Below are 17,789 nucleotides of genomic sequence, written 5' to 3'. Positions count from 1 at the left end.
ACTTCTGAACTTCTCCAAGTGTCTCAGATTCAGTTTCTAAATACAGTACAGCAGTGACTTAAAGTTGTGATTACTGTAGATGATGTGCATGGTGGCATGAGCATCAAGCCATAATTATATGCCTAGAAACAAACCAATAAACTGTCTTTACCAGCTCATGTCTCCTGTGCTTGATGGAATTGTCTCTGAATTTAATTCTAGCCTTCAATAAATTTTAATCCCAAGAATGAGTTTATATTAAAGAAATTAATAAAATAATTGATGCTCACTAATAATTAATCTGTAACGGCCTATAATCCCTTTTACTTTGTAATACTGATCTTTGTTTTATCAAAACCAATTCTGATCTCATGTTATGTAATAGATACAATGATAAGATTACTGTCTTTCAGTAATCTAACTGTAATGTACTTAAACTACTTTGGCAGAAAAGCATTTTGCAAGAAAACAAAGCATTTATAGACTGCATATACAACATCTGTGACACAGGGTCAGTTACCACAGAAAAGAAAGTTCATGGGAAAAAAACTTGAACAGCTAAGGTTTGATATTCAAGAAATACAATTTTAAAACGTAGATTCAAATCTGGAACACAGAAAAATCATCCAGGAAACAAGCTATGAAACCTGAAAATGTATTTATTTTTTCTCCCCAATTATTGTACATGTCAGAATATGATCATTTGAAACCAAAGAAACACAAATTTAAGTAAAGAAAAATATTCATAGGAATTATGGGAAAATCCATGAACAGTATTAACATACAAAACATTTTTTCTTATTTAGGTCCTCTGATCAGTTCAGTCTGCTTAGTTTCAGTCTGCAATTTCTTTTTACCAACAAACAGAAAAAAAAAATCTGCCAAACATGGTACAGATATCATAAAGTCTTAAATAGTTGTGCACATTTTAATTTCCCTATCATTTAAGTTGCCTGTACAACAGAATAATCAAAAGCTGGATCTCAGCATCACCAATACTAATGTCTATGGCCTTTAGAAAGAAATCCAGAGCCTCTTGCTTCCTCCCTTCTGCCAAACACTGTTTCCCAGACAGGACCAGCATCTCATATGTGTTCTCAGAAGGTATATCATCAGTCACATCACTGCTTGTGGAACTAACAGGAAGAATGTGTGTTTCCGGAGGGAATGCTTTAGGGGCACACTGGTCCATCATTTCATTGGAGTCTAGTTCAAAATCAGCAGTGGATTCAAGCAGGGCACTGTGCCATTCTTCTTCCTCCTGGTATTTTCTTGAATCTACACTTTCTTCCACCTCTTCAAGCTCCTTGTGAGTTTCGGACTCTTCTGAGTTTAAAGTCTCTCCATTGGGTTCCTCTTCTTCCATTGCTGATTCATATGCATGAGTTTCACTGGATATGCATGAGTTTCACTGGCTTCAGACTCCACATAGCACCTCATCTCCCACCAAATCTCCATTGGGTTCCTCTTCTTCCATTGCTGATTCATATGCATGAGTTTCACTGGCTTCAGAGGTCTCATAGGATTTGATTTCGCCTCCACTGGGCTCCTCCTCTTCCACCACAGATTCAGAGGTCCTCATGCATGAGTTGCCTCCACTGGGCTTCAAAGATCTCATAGGATTTTGATTGCCATAGGATTTGATTTCGCCTCCACTGGGCTCCTCCTCCTCCACCACAGATTCATCTGCATGAGTTTCACTGGCTTCAAAGATCTCATAGGATTTGATTTCGCCTCCACGAGTTTCACTGGCTTCAAAGATCTCATTCATATGCATGAGTTTCACTGGCTTCAAAGATCTCATAGGATTTGATTTCGCCTCCACTGGGCTCCTCCTCCTCCACCACAGATTCATCTGCATGAGTTTCACTGGCTTCAAAGATCTCATAGGATTTCATCCCCCCCCAACACAGATCCACCTCCACCACCACAGATTCATATGCATGAGTTTCACTGGCTTCAGAGGTCTCATAGGATTTGATTTCGCCTCCACTGGGCTCCTCCTCTTCCACCACAGATTCATCTGCATGAGTTTCACTGGCTTCAGAGGACTCATAGGATTTGATTTCACCTTCATTGGGCTCCTCCTCCTCCACCACAGATTCATCTGCATGAGTTTCACTGGCTTCAAAGATCTCATAGGATTTGATTTCGCCTCCACTGGGCTCCTCCTCCTCCACCACAGATTCATCTGCATGAGTTTCACTGGCTTCAAAGATCTCATAGGATTTGATTTTGCCTCCATTGGGCTCCTCCTCCTCCACCACAGATTCATCTGCATGAGTTTCACTGGCTTCACAGGACTCATAGGATTTAGTTTTACCTCCATTGGGCTTCTCCTCCTCCACCACAGACTCATCTGCATGAGTTTCACTGGCTTCAGAGGTCTCATCCAATTTGGTTTTGCCTCCACTGAGCTCCTCTATCACAGATTCATCTGCATGAGTTTCACTGGCTTCACAGGACTCATAAGATTTAGTTTTACCTCCATTGGGCTTCTCCTCCTCCACCACAGACTCATCTGCATGAGTTTCACTGGCTTCAGAGGTCTCATCCAATTTGGTTTTACCTCCACTGGGCTCCTCCATCACAGATTCATCTGCATGAGTTTCACTGGCTTCAGAGGACTCATCCAATTTGGTTTTGCCTCCACTGGGCTCCTCCATCACAGATTCATCTGCATGAGTTTCACTGGCTTCAGAGGACTCATAGGATTTGGTTTTGCCTCCATTAGGCTCCTCCTCCTCCATCACGGATTTATCTGCATGAGTTTCACTAGCTTCAGAGGTCTCATCCAATTTGGTTTTGCCTCCACTGGGCTCCTCCATCACAGATTCATCTGCATGAGTTTCTCTGGCTTCAGAGGTCTCATAGGATTTGGTTTTGCCTCCATTAGGCTCCTCCTCCTCCATCACAGATTCATCTGCATGAGTTTTACTGGCTTCAGAGGTCTCATAGGATTTGGTTTTGCCTCCACTGGGCTCCTCCTCTTCCACCACAGATTCATCTGCATGAGTTTTACTGGCTTCAGAGGTCTCATAGGATTTGGTTTTGCCTTCACTGGGCTCCTCCTCTTCCACCACAGACTCATCTGCATGAGTTTCACTGGCTTCTGGCTTCACCACAGATTCATCTGCATGAGTTTCACTGGCTTCAGAAGTCTCACAGGATTTGGTTTTGCCTCCACTGGGCTCCTCCTCTTCTAACACAGATTCATCTACATGATTTTCACTAGCTGCTGATATCTCATTGAATTTGTTTTTATTTTCGCTGGGCTCTTCTGACTCCTCATCAGACTCATTCTCCAGTATGGACATTATGAAGGACCTTCTTGATGCCACGGAAGTGTTCAAGCTGCACTGGAGTTGGCCGCCGTCAGTCAAAGTGTATTTCGGTGTTAAAGAGCCCAGCCTGCTGAGGCTATCAGCCAATGGGCTGCTTGTTAAACATGACTTCTCTGACTCCTCCTCTTCTTCATCAGTATCAGAGATGATCTGCCTTTTCCTTCTCCGAACTGAATGCACAAAGGAGTCTTCCGCAGGTGTGTCCGGAGCAGAACGGATTCTCAGAAGAGATTCGTGTTTGCTGATTTCACCAATGTTAGGGCTAATGATCTCACTGTTGTTGCAGTTACTGATTTCACTATTGTTTTGGTTACCATATTGTTTGCTTTCATGGATGCTTGCTTCTTCCAGCCTTTCCCCACTAACATCCATCTGAAGCTGAAACTCAGGACTTTCCTCTGCTAGTGACTCCTCCACATCACGATCTTCCTCTTCTTCAATGGAGAACATATTTGCACTGTCCTCCAGCTGCAAGTTGAAGTTTCCCTGAAGCATTTCCACCTCTGCTTTAAAAGACTCTCCCGCTGTGGCATCATGTGGAGATTGGGGTGACAAAAGCACTGTCGAATTGGGCTTGTCCACCTGAACCTCTTGGTTATCAAGGGCATCAGATGCTATCGAAAGCTCTTCCAACTTTGGAAAATGGCGAGAAGGACTTGGCAAGTCATGCACAGAGTTTTGTTTCTCTGATGCACCATTATCATAAAACACGTCCTCCTCATCTAAACTGTCATCCAGCATGATCACAGCATCAGCTAGCTTGTCAGCAGCAGGGCTAACATGCACATTTCTTTCTCCACCAGACCAAGGAGACTCATTTTTCACTTGGTCTTCTTCATCTAAAATTTGCACTTCTTCACTTACAACTTCCATCTCCACGTCCTGAACTGTTGGAAAGTTCTGCTCATCGTTCTCTAGTTCTGGCTCATCGAAGCAGTCATATGTCAGATCCACTGTCACCGGCTTGTTTTTGGTATGTGGAGGGGCTGAGCAGTCTCTACTAGCAGATTTCGGCTGCCCTGTTTGCCTGAGCCAAGCAGGTTCGGTGTTCTGGGCCATGCTGTCCATAAGCTGGTCATGCAGTTCTGATTCCGCCTGCATGAGCTCTTGTGCTTTCTGGACACGTGTTTGTATGTACTTATGTGACTCTTCATCCTCTGGGTCATCTTCGTGAGGTGCCACCTCTTTAGTGAACATGAGGTCATGATCAGAGATGCCAAACATCTCCATGGTGTGAAGGCGAGCGATGTGCTGGTCCAGGCTAGTGTCAGAGTGGCGGTGGTGTGCGTGCATTGCCTGCAGCTGCTGCTGAGTGGTAGACGAGCGTGTGTCTTTGAGTTTAAACAGGTCTTGCAGCTCCTGCTTACTGAAGTAACGGAAAGGGTTCTTCTTATCGCCAGTCGTCTGCCGGATGAGAGATTCTTTAAACACCTGCAGATAAAAAAAGAAATAAAAAAAAACAAAAAAAAAAACAAAAACAACAAAAAAAAAATAATAAAAATACTATTACAAAAAAAATAAACATTAATAACACAAAAACAATATATAATATAATAAAAAAAATGTGAAAATAAAATATAATGAAGTTCTTGAAATTTTAGAATTTATTATTATTATTATTAATATATTCAAAGTGATTGCGTTCCAAAGACAAAAGTGTGAACGTAAAATGGACTGTGACAGAATCACACCTGAAGTGGACAAAAAAGATACATGTATAATATGAATGTAAAGAGTACTGTTTTATTAGTTCATATTCTCTTTTAAAAATGTTTTTATTTTTTGTTTTTAAAGAGTATACCCACACAACAACCTTAAAGAATGACTAATGGCAACTGGAAACATAAAGCATTGCCTGTTATTAGCAGGGCCTTAATTTTGTTTTGGAAAATGGGGGCGGGGATTCCCCCTTTAGGTGGCTCTTAATGGGTTTTTTTTTTTTAATTTGAGGAGGGAGTTAGGGTATTTTTTTTTAGACATTTTAAACTACAATCATCCAATCTAAATGTTTTTCCTCACCCAGTGTATTTGTGTTTTACAATTTATAATGTTGATTCATACTTATATTGTGAGGAAGATACTTAAAAAGAACTCTGAATTTAATTTATTTTAACTCAAAAGACAAGTAAACAGTCAGTAATAAGATAAGAATAGATAAATGACAAGCAATGGCACAAACAAATACAATAACAAGATACTGTACAACTAAAATTAACTGTGCTTTAAGTTTTGCAGGTAGGTATAACAGTAATATTCAGGTACAGAAATACCCCAGAAACAATATTGAATAATAAGATCTCATGCAGGGATCTAACTCATACACATAAAACACTAGTTAGTCTTCAATGTATAAATAAACATTAGTGACAGACAGCAGCAGGTTTATTAAGGTTGCATTCTCTTTAAGATCTCATGCAGGGATCTAACTGTTACACATAAGTTTTGTTTCTCAACTGTTTACATTCACTTAATAGCCTATTTACCGACAGTGTTTAGTATAAATCGACTGTTTAAGTGAATACTCATCAAGACAGGCATTTGACAAAATTTAGTATTTATTTGGCAGTTTACGCACAATAAGGCGCAACAAAACTTCATTCTGTAGTCGCTTGGTCTGAATTGTACTGAATTGAGCACTTGAATGTTTAGTATTGTAAGACTCAAAACCATGTGCAAATGATACATTTTGCCATCTGTCCCGAGTGACTTTCATGCTGAAATATTTGTGGAAATTTCCCACGTTACAAGTGCGGAAACTGTGGGAATAAGTAGAATTATGGGCAATCCCACGCTGAAATTCAAGCCCTTATTAGTTTATAGTTTTTGTACATTATTTTCAATGTGATTCAAAGTGTTTTTTTTACCTGTCTGCGGTAGATTTTCTCCTCCACAGTGCCACAGGTGATGAGTCGATAGATGATGACATTTTTGGTTTGGCCAATTCGGTAGGCACGGTCCACAGCCTGAGCATCTGTTGCAGGGTTCCAGCTGGGGTCAAAGATCACAACACGGTTTGCTGCAGTTAATGTGATGCCGACTCCGCCCACCTGAGTGGTGAGAAGAAAGATTGTGTAGCGTTTGTCTGTCTGGAACAACTTGATACGCTTCTCCCTTTCTGCCAGTTGCGTCACTGTGCCATCCAAGCACAGAAGGCAAAAGTTTCTGTTAAGCAAGACACGCTTTATGATGTCTAACATCTTCCTCGACTGGGAGAAGATCAGGGTCCGATGGCCCTCTTCACGGAGACATTCCATTAGAGACACGAGAAACTGCAGCTTCCCTGACTCTGCAACCAAAGTCTCATCTGAGATGTTTCTGATCTGACTCACAGCCGACTCAGTCTCATCATCTGGATGGATAGAGGCAGAACCTTGCTCCAGGCCTAGTTGAGTCACAGCTCGATTAGACAGGAGTCTGGGATGGTCACAGAGCTTTTTTAACGCCGTAAGCTCAGACAGTGGCGTTCTGTTAGTCATCAGCAACTCCTTAATATGATCCAGCAAGATGAACTGTTTATAAATGCCCTCCTGAGCTGAGCTGAGGTACGTCCACACGATTAGATCGTTCTTTCGTGTCAATGATGGCATTTCAATGCCTTCGCCAGCATTTGGACATTTGTTCTCTTGATCTTCCTCATCTTCAAAGCCTTCTTCACGTTTCTGCTTTTTATGCTGAACATCTGCTTTGGTCCGCCTGAGAAAATAAGGTTTGATGATGTCTATCAAGTTCTGAGAAATCTTCAATCCAAGAGCTTTCTCTCCTGGAGTGGCGTCTTTCTCTCTTGCACGTGTGATTGGATTCTCATACTCTGTTTTGAATGTTTTGTAGGTTCCCAGAAGCGACCCGTGGCAAGCAAATTCAAACAGAGCCCACATCTCTTGTAGGTTATTCTGAACTGGAGTGCCCGTCAGTAGCACACGCTGTCTAGCGGGGATGGCGCGAGCGCTTTTAGCGGTTTTAGTGGATGAGGATTTGATTTTGTGGGCCTCGTCCAGGATGACGTAGTCCCATTCGAACTCACGTTGGTGATATGATGCAAGCTGCTCATAGTTGTTGATGAGCATCTGGTAGGTGGTAATGATGACTCCTCCTCTGCACTGGATTTGCTCCAGGTTCCTGTTCCGGTGAGTTTTTTTGGTGCCATGAAACTCTTCCACCCTTATGCCAGGAGTCCACTTGTTGAACTCACGTACCCAGTTCGATATGAGCGAGGTAGGCATGACTAACAGGGTATGATTGGCCAGCTTTGCATCGTACATCCCTGACAAAAACGAAATGACCTGAATGGTCTTGCCAAGGCCCATGTCATCAGCCAGGATTCCTCCTTTCCTTTCGTCGCGGTGGAGACTGTACAGGAACGCCACACCCTCTTTCTGATGGTCATACAGTTTGTCGTAGAGCCATTTATAAAGCTTCAATCCACTATTATTCACATCCACAAATTCCTCCTTCTCCTCATCTTCCTCCTCATCTCTCTGAATGCGATCCTGTATGGCCTGGATCCGTTTCTTCAGCTTGTCACTCGGCTTCAGCTGGTAAGCCAGCTGAAACCGCTCAAGGGCATGAGGCAGATCATCACGCATGGCAGCCTCCTTCCCCTCCTGTCGGTACCTGCAAAAATAATAAAAACTGATACACAGGAACAACAGCAAAACATTACACCCACAAACTAATATTAACCTCATTAAAACACTTATTTTTGGTCAAACTCAAAGTAGATGAACTATACACAATTTTTTTTCCCAACAACCAGATGTTGTAGAAAACAAATGTGTGTATGATTTTTTTTTTTCCATCAGGCCAGGGCAAGTAGTCAGACGTGTTTTAATTTAAATTTACACATTTCATTATAGACGGTTTCATTAGCGCACGCGCCTGGCCCTACGTTAACTTCCGGTCTGTGTTTGTTTATCAGTCTAGCTATGGCGCCGTCTACAAATGTAGTTAAAGTTAAGGTGATGAGTAGACTGAAGTTGGGCTCAGGTGGTTGTGCTGTGGAATGTGTTTCCCATACATTTATTTGGTGGCACTTGTGGCACTGATTTTCCACAATATTGTTGAATAAACATGACCGTATTTTAAAAAATCAAAACGAAGATTTGAGCAAATGCCTATTGGTCTTGCCGAATTTTTTCGATCGTCATTTTTCATTTTATCTGGCATGTTATATGCCTGATAAAGGAAGCAGCGTTTGGAGGTCATAGGTTACGAAGCATACATTTTCTGCCAGCAGAGAATGAATTTGCATTTTTCAGTAAGTCTGACCCAGCAGAAAACATATTTACATACATAATTAATTACGAATCATACATTTTGGAAAGCTTTACAAATCTATTTACGAAGCATACTTTTCGCTACAGAGGGAATACTTGTTGTTATAGATAAGCCAAATGCGCAGGTCAACGTTTGTTTATGTTGAGTTGTCAAACATTTCTATATACAAGATTTATTGACAAAAACAGCATTTTTTTTTTAGCTTAAAGTGCTTTGCTAAATACATTTATTTCTATTGCTGAGGAGCTTATTTTAACAACCAGGTTTGGATTTCCACTCAAAACGAAAGCTTAAATCTAGGCAACGCGCTGCAGTTTCAAAGCAAAATGTAAAAATAATACTGTATAAGATTTCCACTCAAAACGAAAGCTTAAATCTAGGCAACGCGCTGCAGTTTCAAAGCAAAATGTAAAAATGACATTTCATTCACTCTGCAGCACATATACTTAAATGCTGAAATAAACGCTTGCTGATTTAAGGTTGGAAAATGATGAAAATTTATAAAAAAAAGTTAATAAGCATTGTATTTTTTAGTGTACTATAAAATAACTGTTTTTAATACTCAATTTTATACTCAATTTATTTTTAAATATAATAGTATTATCACACTGATTAAAATACAAAATAAATAAGTGCTTATATTATTACAAAAGAATACTATTATCACTATTAATAATTATTATATTTTTATAGTTATATTTATATTTAATGAGTCACACTATGTGCAGTGTGAGTTCCAAACCAAATCTCCAGGTACTTTCATGAGAACTAGACCGAAAAAACTCATCTCCACCCCAACAAAAAACACATCCTTCTTCTATCAACTAACTCTGCTTTTGTCTATGATCTTTTTATTATGACTAATTAAGGATGAAATATATAATTACTTTTCTGTAGCCACAACTTTAACCAAACCTTTGATGAGATATTTTCATTAGACTAAAAAAAGTTAAAAGAATAAAATGTGGGTGATATACGTCTTATTTCATTTTCGATCCCAGTATCACTAATTATACTCACTTAAAATTATATCTGAAAGCAATTTATTTATTTTTTTTTACATTTCATACGCCTTTTTTGTTTACACTGTCAGAAGTAAAATATACTAAAATTTTATTTTAGCTCTTTACCGGGTCATAAACCTCAAAAGTGCACTTTCTCTACCCCTAAAAGGGACCATATTAGTGCCATACAAGTATGCACGCTTAAGGGTAGATAAGGTACAAAAGTGTACCTTTGAGGGTACATCATGAAAAATAACCATGGTGTTACATAAGTACTAAAAGTTATTATTATTAGCATGGTTTTTGCTACAAATATTATAGTTGAAATAATGTTCCTGTAGTGGCAACCACGGTAAATTTGTGGTTACTGCAGTTTTACTATAAATACTGCAGTAAACTGTGGTTACTGTAATAAAAGCATGGTTCATTTTTTTAAAAGGCTGCTAGGCTGTTGTAGCCCTAAAGGTGAAACTTTAGCACATTTTTTCAGATTTTTTTTTTTTTTTTTTTTTTTTTACAGATTTATTAACAGCAATTACACAACATAACACAAATTAACTTTTAACAACCAGTTTAAATAAATTTACTTGCACAGCGTAATTAAAATAAATATAACATGTACACTATACTGTTCAAAAGTTTGGGGTCAGTAAAATTATTTTTTGTTTTTGAAAGAAGTCTCTAACCATGGTAACCAAGGCTGCACTTATTTGAACAAAAATACAGTAAAAACAGCAATGGCATGAAATATAACAGTTCAAATGAACTATTTTCTAGTTTAAATATATTTAGAAATGCTATTTAAAATACATCTGTGATCAAAGCTGAATTTTCAGCATCATTACTCCAATCTTCAGCATCACATGGTCCTTCAGAAATCATTCTAATATGCTGATTTGCTGCTCAATATTTTTTTTTGATTATGATCAATGTTGAAAACGGTTGTGCTGCCCTATATTTGTGTGGAAACCGTGATACATTTTTCAGAATGACATATATGAAATGTGCAATAGTTTTTTGTGAAATAACTCCCTATTGTTTCTCTGTCATCTGATAAGCATTGATCTGCTCTAAGCTAATTTTCCAAATGCTGGTCGCAGAGACCGAGATCTATTTGCTTCTGGTGCCATCTATAAAAGCAACAATATAACAACAATCACTGTGAGCTATAACATAAATCACCAAAAGCATGAGAAATACATCAATCCCATATGTACCTATTACCAAAAAAAATATATTTTAACACATATTAGTTATTCCCTAATATAGTGTATTTTTACACTTGGAAGTTTATTTTAATAGTTAAAATGCACTTTATAATCAAAATTAATAATTAAAATACACATTATAACCTATATATAAAACATAAAACAATATCTAAAGATACAACATCAATCAATATCGAAAGTATCGCTACTTCAGGGTCGATCCATCCCTACTTTCCGGCTAAAAGATGAAAAGGAACAGAAGCATTCTGAAAAAGTATAAATATTAACGGCTACTTTAAAACGAATGTAGTTATTGTGAGTGAGGTATTTAAAAGTATCATGTTAACGTTACATGTCATTAAGTCAATGTGGACAGTAAAATACATATTCCGGCTGGTGACACTGTCACACGAGATTAATCTGCATATTATTTTTACCTGTAGTATTTGTCCATCTTCTCTGTGTCTATAGACAGACTGCTGCGATAGAAAAAAAAACACTTAAAGCATGTTTTCTACACACAATGATAATTTTAGGTCGGTATCAATAGTTCAAAGGTTTATTAATAATTAAAAAAAAAAACAGTGAGCGGCACAGATATGCGATTATTTGATTTCTTACCTCTTTAACTTCTCCGTGATTTCTTCAACTTTATTGCTCTGCATATTTGCGTTTATTTTTAGGGAGTCTCGTTGAAAATCGTCTTGTGTCTCTACACCTCCTCCTCCTTCTTCTTCTTCTTCTTCTTCTTCTAATGTTTATTGGCGGTTGGCATTCTAGCTTCGTCTCTACACCTAGATTACGGAAGCGAATTTGAATAAAGGTTTTGTTGTTCGCGCTAGCTCTACCTCACCCAATCGCTTGCTGCACTAGCGCGCGTGCGCTCAGTGTTACCGCGTTTAGTTGAATTTCGTGCGTGCCAGGCGTTGTGTTACCTTACCGCCTCTGGTTAACATAAAAACGCACTAGAACACTCTGAAAACCACATTAGCCGATACAAAAGGAAAAATCTAGCTTTCTCTCATACTTGGAAAAACATATCTGTCCCTGTAAAATGCTAGGACTGTAGTAAATTTTTTAACTTGTTCATATTAAAACTACAAAACTCCTGTAACAACCCCTGCTGCAGTCAGATGACAGTAAGTAATATAAACTGCAGGTGCTACTGATGCATTCATACGTTGATCAAATTCATCAAGTTGATCAAAACGGTCTTCTGACTATGTAACCTAGCTGCTTCCTTCAGTTTCTAAAAGTAATGTGTTTGGCCAGCAAATGTTGAGATTACTGCTTTGCTAGCACACTGACGCTAGGAAAAAATGTGTCCAGGGCTGCCAACTCTCACGCAGCAGGCTCCGTCTCACGCTGCTCATGTAAATCTCACGCCAAAGTGACAACCCCGCTTTTGAAACAAAGTCTCAGTTTACAAATTTTGTATGTTTTAATACTAAATTCTCACAATAAATACCGTTTTGGCGCACTTAATGTGTCGCTTCAGTTAAAGCCAGAGCCATGGAAAAACAGAGATGCGACAAGCTTTGATCTTGCCGGTGATGTGCCGAAATCGGTGACCTAGCGAAACCTGTGACCAGGGGTCGCTGTTCAGCAAATGTTAGATTAGACGCTGAACCGGAATGATCAGCATCAGAGGAGCTGAGCGGTGCTGTAAAAGATGTTTCATGTCTTAATGCTACAGCAAACGCCCATTGAACAAACAAACTATTGTTACGAGCATCTAAATGCTTATATGTATTAAAGAAATGAAACATTAATGCTGCTGCTGTCTGCTAATATTTTAGGCTACCACTAAGAATCGTTTCCTTATGAGATGTTAAGCGCTTATTATGTGTAACATATTCTGATTATCTGATAAATGTAGGTCTTCTTATTACTGTTTACAGTAATTACCCGATAATGTTGGAGATCCCACAGTTTGCTCCTTACAAATGCATATGATACAGTCACTGAATCTGACAAAAAATCATCGAAATGTTACCACACTTTATATCATAATAACTGACTATAACTGTTTAATAAAGTGTGATATGTGAGATTCTCTTCTTCTGTTATAAATAAAGCATACTGATCAGATATTAATATTAATAGACACAATAGGGTCTGACAGGTTACATTTTAAGCTATTGAAATGTGTTACCCCTCTTTATTTCATGCAGGTGACTAATGCTTAACAAAGTAATTCTTCTCTTCACAACACCGGCGTCGCCGCGCGGTCACGTGATCCATAGAGCTCTTCAAACAAACCAGCGTTGACAAAACATTTGAATGGGTTTAAGTTGGATAGACGACAGCTTCATTATACAGGTATTATTTGCAGCGATTTTTGGTAAACATTACAGCATATTATGCATTGATTATTACATCGATGATATTTACAGTGTCATTTTATTCTGGAGAGTTATGGAGAGGCAACATTAATATGGTTTTCTTAACCCTCAGGTATTATTGCTTACTTATATATGTGACCATACAGCTTGACTTTTTTTTTCAGTTAAATAAGTGTTATATATTTTAGTTCAATAATATTTATTTAATATTTTGAGGAAATATTTTGGTAGTAAATACTGTTTGTGCAATAATTATGGTCCATTAATGACTTAAAATATTTGTTCTAATACGTCTATTACTTCTATTACAATTAGTGTAGTATTTAAGGTTAAAACTTTAGAGAAAAGGGTTTCAAATTCCATTGCAAAGAGGCAAATTATAGTAATTTTGTGGTCAGAAAAAAATCATTTTTATTTGTAATTCCATGGTTTACCTATAGGTACCTGTATGGCTCTTTACTAAATATAGCTAGAATATTGCAGGTCATACCTGCTTAAATTTTTTTTTAAGTTCTTCATTTGAATAAATATTTAGACATGATCAAACACTAGATTTTTAAATGAGAAATGTAAAGAGTTAATAACTTAGGCCTTCATATTTTTTAATAATATTACTCGCATAATTACACACAATGAATGCAAGCAAATGCTGAATTTAAACCAAGTTTAAAATGGTGCTAAAAAAAAGGCATTCAATTGGATTCAATAAAAGATTTGTATCCCCTTTATTTTTACAGTATATACACATGAATTGATATTGAATCGAGATCAAAATCCCCCCTACCAAAAAAAAAAAAAAAAAAAAAAATCTCACTCCAAGCTGAACTTAAAAGTTGGCAACCCTATTTATATATTTATCTGAAGAATTGCAGGAATGGTTAATGGAGTCATAAACTTCTTTATTTTCAAAACAGAGCTCTGTATGTGTGTGCGTGAGTGTATTTGATATATGCCTTGTAATGCAGTAGGGCTTGGTTAACACAAATTTGGCTGCACACAGGTAATTTCATGATCTTCTTTTCTCTGTTAATAACATCCTAAACGGTAGCACTAACAGTGGTTATGGTAATGAGGATGATTATAGGACATAACCCTTGAATTTTCAGATATATTGTTTTGAAAAAAGGATAACCTTTATGTGTGCATTCTTAATCACTAGCTCTTAAGCAGTTAAGTATAGTTCAAGTGTATATACCAGATATTTATTTAACCAATAATGTCTGTTAAATACAACTTTATTCCTCTTATATCCACACATCAGAATGAGTGTCTATTTCTGCACGTGTGTATCTTTGTAAACACAATAGGTGAAGGGAGATCATGTGTACTTTTTAATGTGTATGTTTTTGCACTCCAGCTGGATGGACAAAAACTGTCTGAGTTATTATCTTGGTTTCTTGACGAACACAGATCTGAGCTTACTTCCCAAACTTGACCACAGTAAAGAAGAGCATTGTTGTGTGTGCTGAAAGGACTGTTGTTAGAATTGCTACTTCTGATATCTTTAAAAGGTTGCGTGTTTCTTAAAGGGATAGTTCACCTTCAGATGCTGGTCCCCATTGACTTAGTATGGAAAAAAAAAAAAAAAAAAAAACACTATGCAAGTCAATGGGGACCAGCAACTGAAAGTGAACTATCCCTTTAGTATCTGAGCTGGGAAAGTTTTAGAAATACTGGCTTTATTCAGTTTGTTACAGTAAATCAATTTGAAGTGGAAGAGATAATTAAGGTCACAGTCTTACATCAGGGTTGACAAGATCATTGTTGTAGACAATACAGTATGTTAACCTTTCCCTACATTGTTTTTTTTTTTTTTGGCGTATTGAGTCAATTGTGTAAACTGTTAAAAAAACTGTTAAAAAAATTCCTTATTTTAACCCAAAACTAAATAAAGTCATAGTTAAAGAACAAAAAATTGAGGAACACATTTTAAATTAGTAAGGAAATGTCATGATGGTTTGGAACTGTGCCAGGAAATATGATCTGATTGACATCTATTTCATAGACATTTAATTTTCAATATTAAAGATATCACAAATAAAATGGTTCGCTATTTTTTTTTATTGTTTGATACACTTACTTTGATAATTAATTTATTCATGTCCTCTGCTTTCTTCACAGGCTCACACAACATAATCCCAGAACATGGCTATAAAGGTAAATTGTGTGTCTGTGAGTGTGTATATGGTGTCTTTGTGACAGCTGCTTGTTAGGCCTATATGTTTGTGAAAATGTAACATTGACACTGGCTGCTGTGCCATTAAACTTAAATGTACAGTACTTAATTTTTAATTCATTTGTAGTTTTGACTGATAAATATTCTGTTCTGCCACTAAATTCCTGCAGAATATATACTACTGTTTAAATGTTTGGAGACAGTAAGGAAAAAATTATCTTATGCTCAACAAGGCTGCATTTAATTGATTACAAAAACAGTAAAAACATTAATATTTTGAAATATTAATAATGTGATAATACGAATGTTTACTATTTTTATGTATTTAAAAATGTATTTATTTCTGCAATGGCAAAGTTATAATATTGTGATGGCTGATTTATAAAATGCTTATTTGGTGCTCAAGAAACATTTATTTTTATTTTTATTAAAAAGGTTAACAGGTTAAAACATTTAGTTTTGAAAAATAAATCCTTTTTTTAACATTATAAATATCTTTTAGTCACTTTCAAACAGTTTAATGCATTCCTGCTGATTAAAAATATTGATTTCCCTACTGACCCCAAACCTTTGAACAATGGTGTATTTATTTATCATTTTTATCAACAGTTGTATGTAATGGTTAAATGTTTTCCAGCAGGAGGATCTATTGCGAGACATGCAGAAGTGTTTTTACAACCTGAAAGTTGAAGAGGATAAAAAAGAGACAGTAATTCCAAGAGAACGGTGTGCATAAAAAAAATAAATAAAATAATTGTTATGTGGATAGTTATTTCAGAGTGTGTGCTTGCATTATCCTTCAGTGGAAAAGAAATAAGAATTATTCTGTTGTTTCTAATAATATCAAATTGTTTATGTTAGTGAGGACCCATAAAACCCATTATAAACATGTGTCTTCTTTTGGAAGGCCAAACAAAGTAGTTTCACTTTCTCAACGAAACAGTGTCACACACCGCGGCCTTGAGTGAGCAGAGGCCGGAGGCCTAGAGTGAGCTGCGGCCGGCTTGAATAAGTAGAGCTTGAGAACGGTGTGGCCGGCGGATTCTACGAAGGAGCGTCCATTGGGCTTGCGGCAACCACATGTGACGACCCCAGGCTGGAAAGCCGATCCAGCGATCCACAGTGCAAAGTTGATGTATTTCCTCAGCGACCAGCACGGATCAGCTCCAGGCATGACAAAGTGGATATCGTCCTCTTTTGGAAGGCCAGACAAAGTAGTTTCGCTTTCACAGTGAAACACACAGCATCTATAAGACATGGCAGCGGCAGCAACAACAGTACTACAATGAGAATAAAAGGTACACCTTCTTTCTTTGCGTGAACGTCTGGGCTATGTTATGCAAATCTTCCCACATAGTAACGTAGATATGTGGGGGCATCTTAGAACGAATCGTTTTAGGGGGGTGTGGATGAGTCTTAACTTTTATAAAGAATATCTCTTTGGATTTGAGACTTTAGTCCTTGCAACTTCACAGATCTTCAATTTGAAATCACATCATATGATCCCTTTAATTTTGAAGTGGATTTGTTATCTCTATTTGTCTATTTTTTATGCAACATTTTAATTATTTCAAAATAATTAAAAAATATTTTAAATAGCCTATTTTTTAAAAATATTTTACTGGTTTAATAAGGTACTCTAGAAAGTTTGTAAAGTGTTCAAATTATGGAATCCAGTTAAGTAACTTTTTTTTTTTTCTTAATAACCTTTATTCGACCCTCTCATTGGGCACAGGTGTCCTCATGGGACATATATCAAACTTGTTTGTTTGTGCTATATCTGTCATATTCATGGAAGCTACCCAAAGTTCTCTGGTTCACCCAGATTCACTGGTACTATCCAGTGGAAAGTACCTGTAGGCCTATGCCCACTGGAAAGCACCTCAGACTCACAGTCTGTATTGAGACATCCAATATTGAAAGAATAATCATATTGATCAGTCTATTGATTATTGCTATAATCACATCATACTTTTGATTAAAATAATACAACATAAGAAAGTAAAAGTGGCTGGGACAGATGTTCAGTATCATCTTTACTTAAAATGACACAATCTAATCCTGTTTATGTGAAATAAGCCTGCTCCCGAGCATGTATGAGCTAAAGGACACATTGCTATGACAGCAACTCCGGGATGAGCTTTGAAGAACTTAACAATTCAGGTTCATGTCTAATTGTCAACAATAAAATGCAGCTAACTGAGTAATCCACGTACGAAGAACGGACCCCTGAATTAACAGACAGGGCTTAGACTAAGCCAGGATTAGGGCACAGTTCAATTAGGACATTTAAGCCATTTTTATAAACATGCTTAAAAAAAAAAACATTACTGGTGTGCATTTTGAGACAAATCAAGGGCACTGACAACTTTTAAGATCCATCAGTGCAAGTTTCTTTAAATTGAAAAAGCTCAGACTTACAATATAGTCTGTGACTATATAGGCTTAAGCCTGGTCTG

General features: G+C 37.3%; 1 protein-coding gene across 1 annotated transcript; it reads right to left on the bottom strand.

Moving 5' to 3' along the window:
* Positions 1-620: 620 nt before the first annotated feature.
* On the bottom strand, positions 621-12,302 carry LOC109090042 (DNA excision repair protein ERCC-6-like). Its single transcript, XM_042754283.1, has 5 exons — positions 11,431-12,302; positions 11,247-11,288; positions 6,188-7,934; positions 2,135-4,754; positions 621-1,320 (listed from the first exon to the last, which is right to left on the bottom strand). Exons 1-5 carry the CDS (start codon positions 11,472-11,474, stop codon positions 920-922), a joined length of 4,854 nt encoding a protein of 1,617 aa, XP_042610217.1. The 5' UTR covers positions 11,475-12,302; the 3' UTR covers positions 621-919.
* Positions 12,303-17,789: the final 5,487 nt, after the last annotated feature.

This window comes from Cyprinus carpio, chromosome A5 (genome assembly GCF_018340385.1).
Source record: "Cyprinus carpio isolate SPL01 chromosome A5, ASM1834038v1, whole genome shotgun sequence".
NCBI lineage: Eukaryota > Metazoa > Chordata > Actinopteri > Cypriniformes > Cyprinidae > Cyprinus > Cyprinus carpio.
Note: the sequence above shows the minus strand (reverse complement) of the source record. Positions and strands in the feature narration are given on the sequence as shown.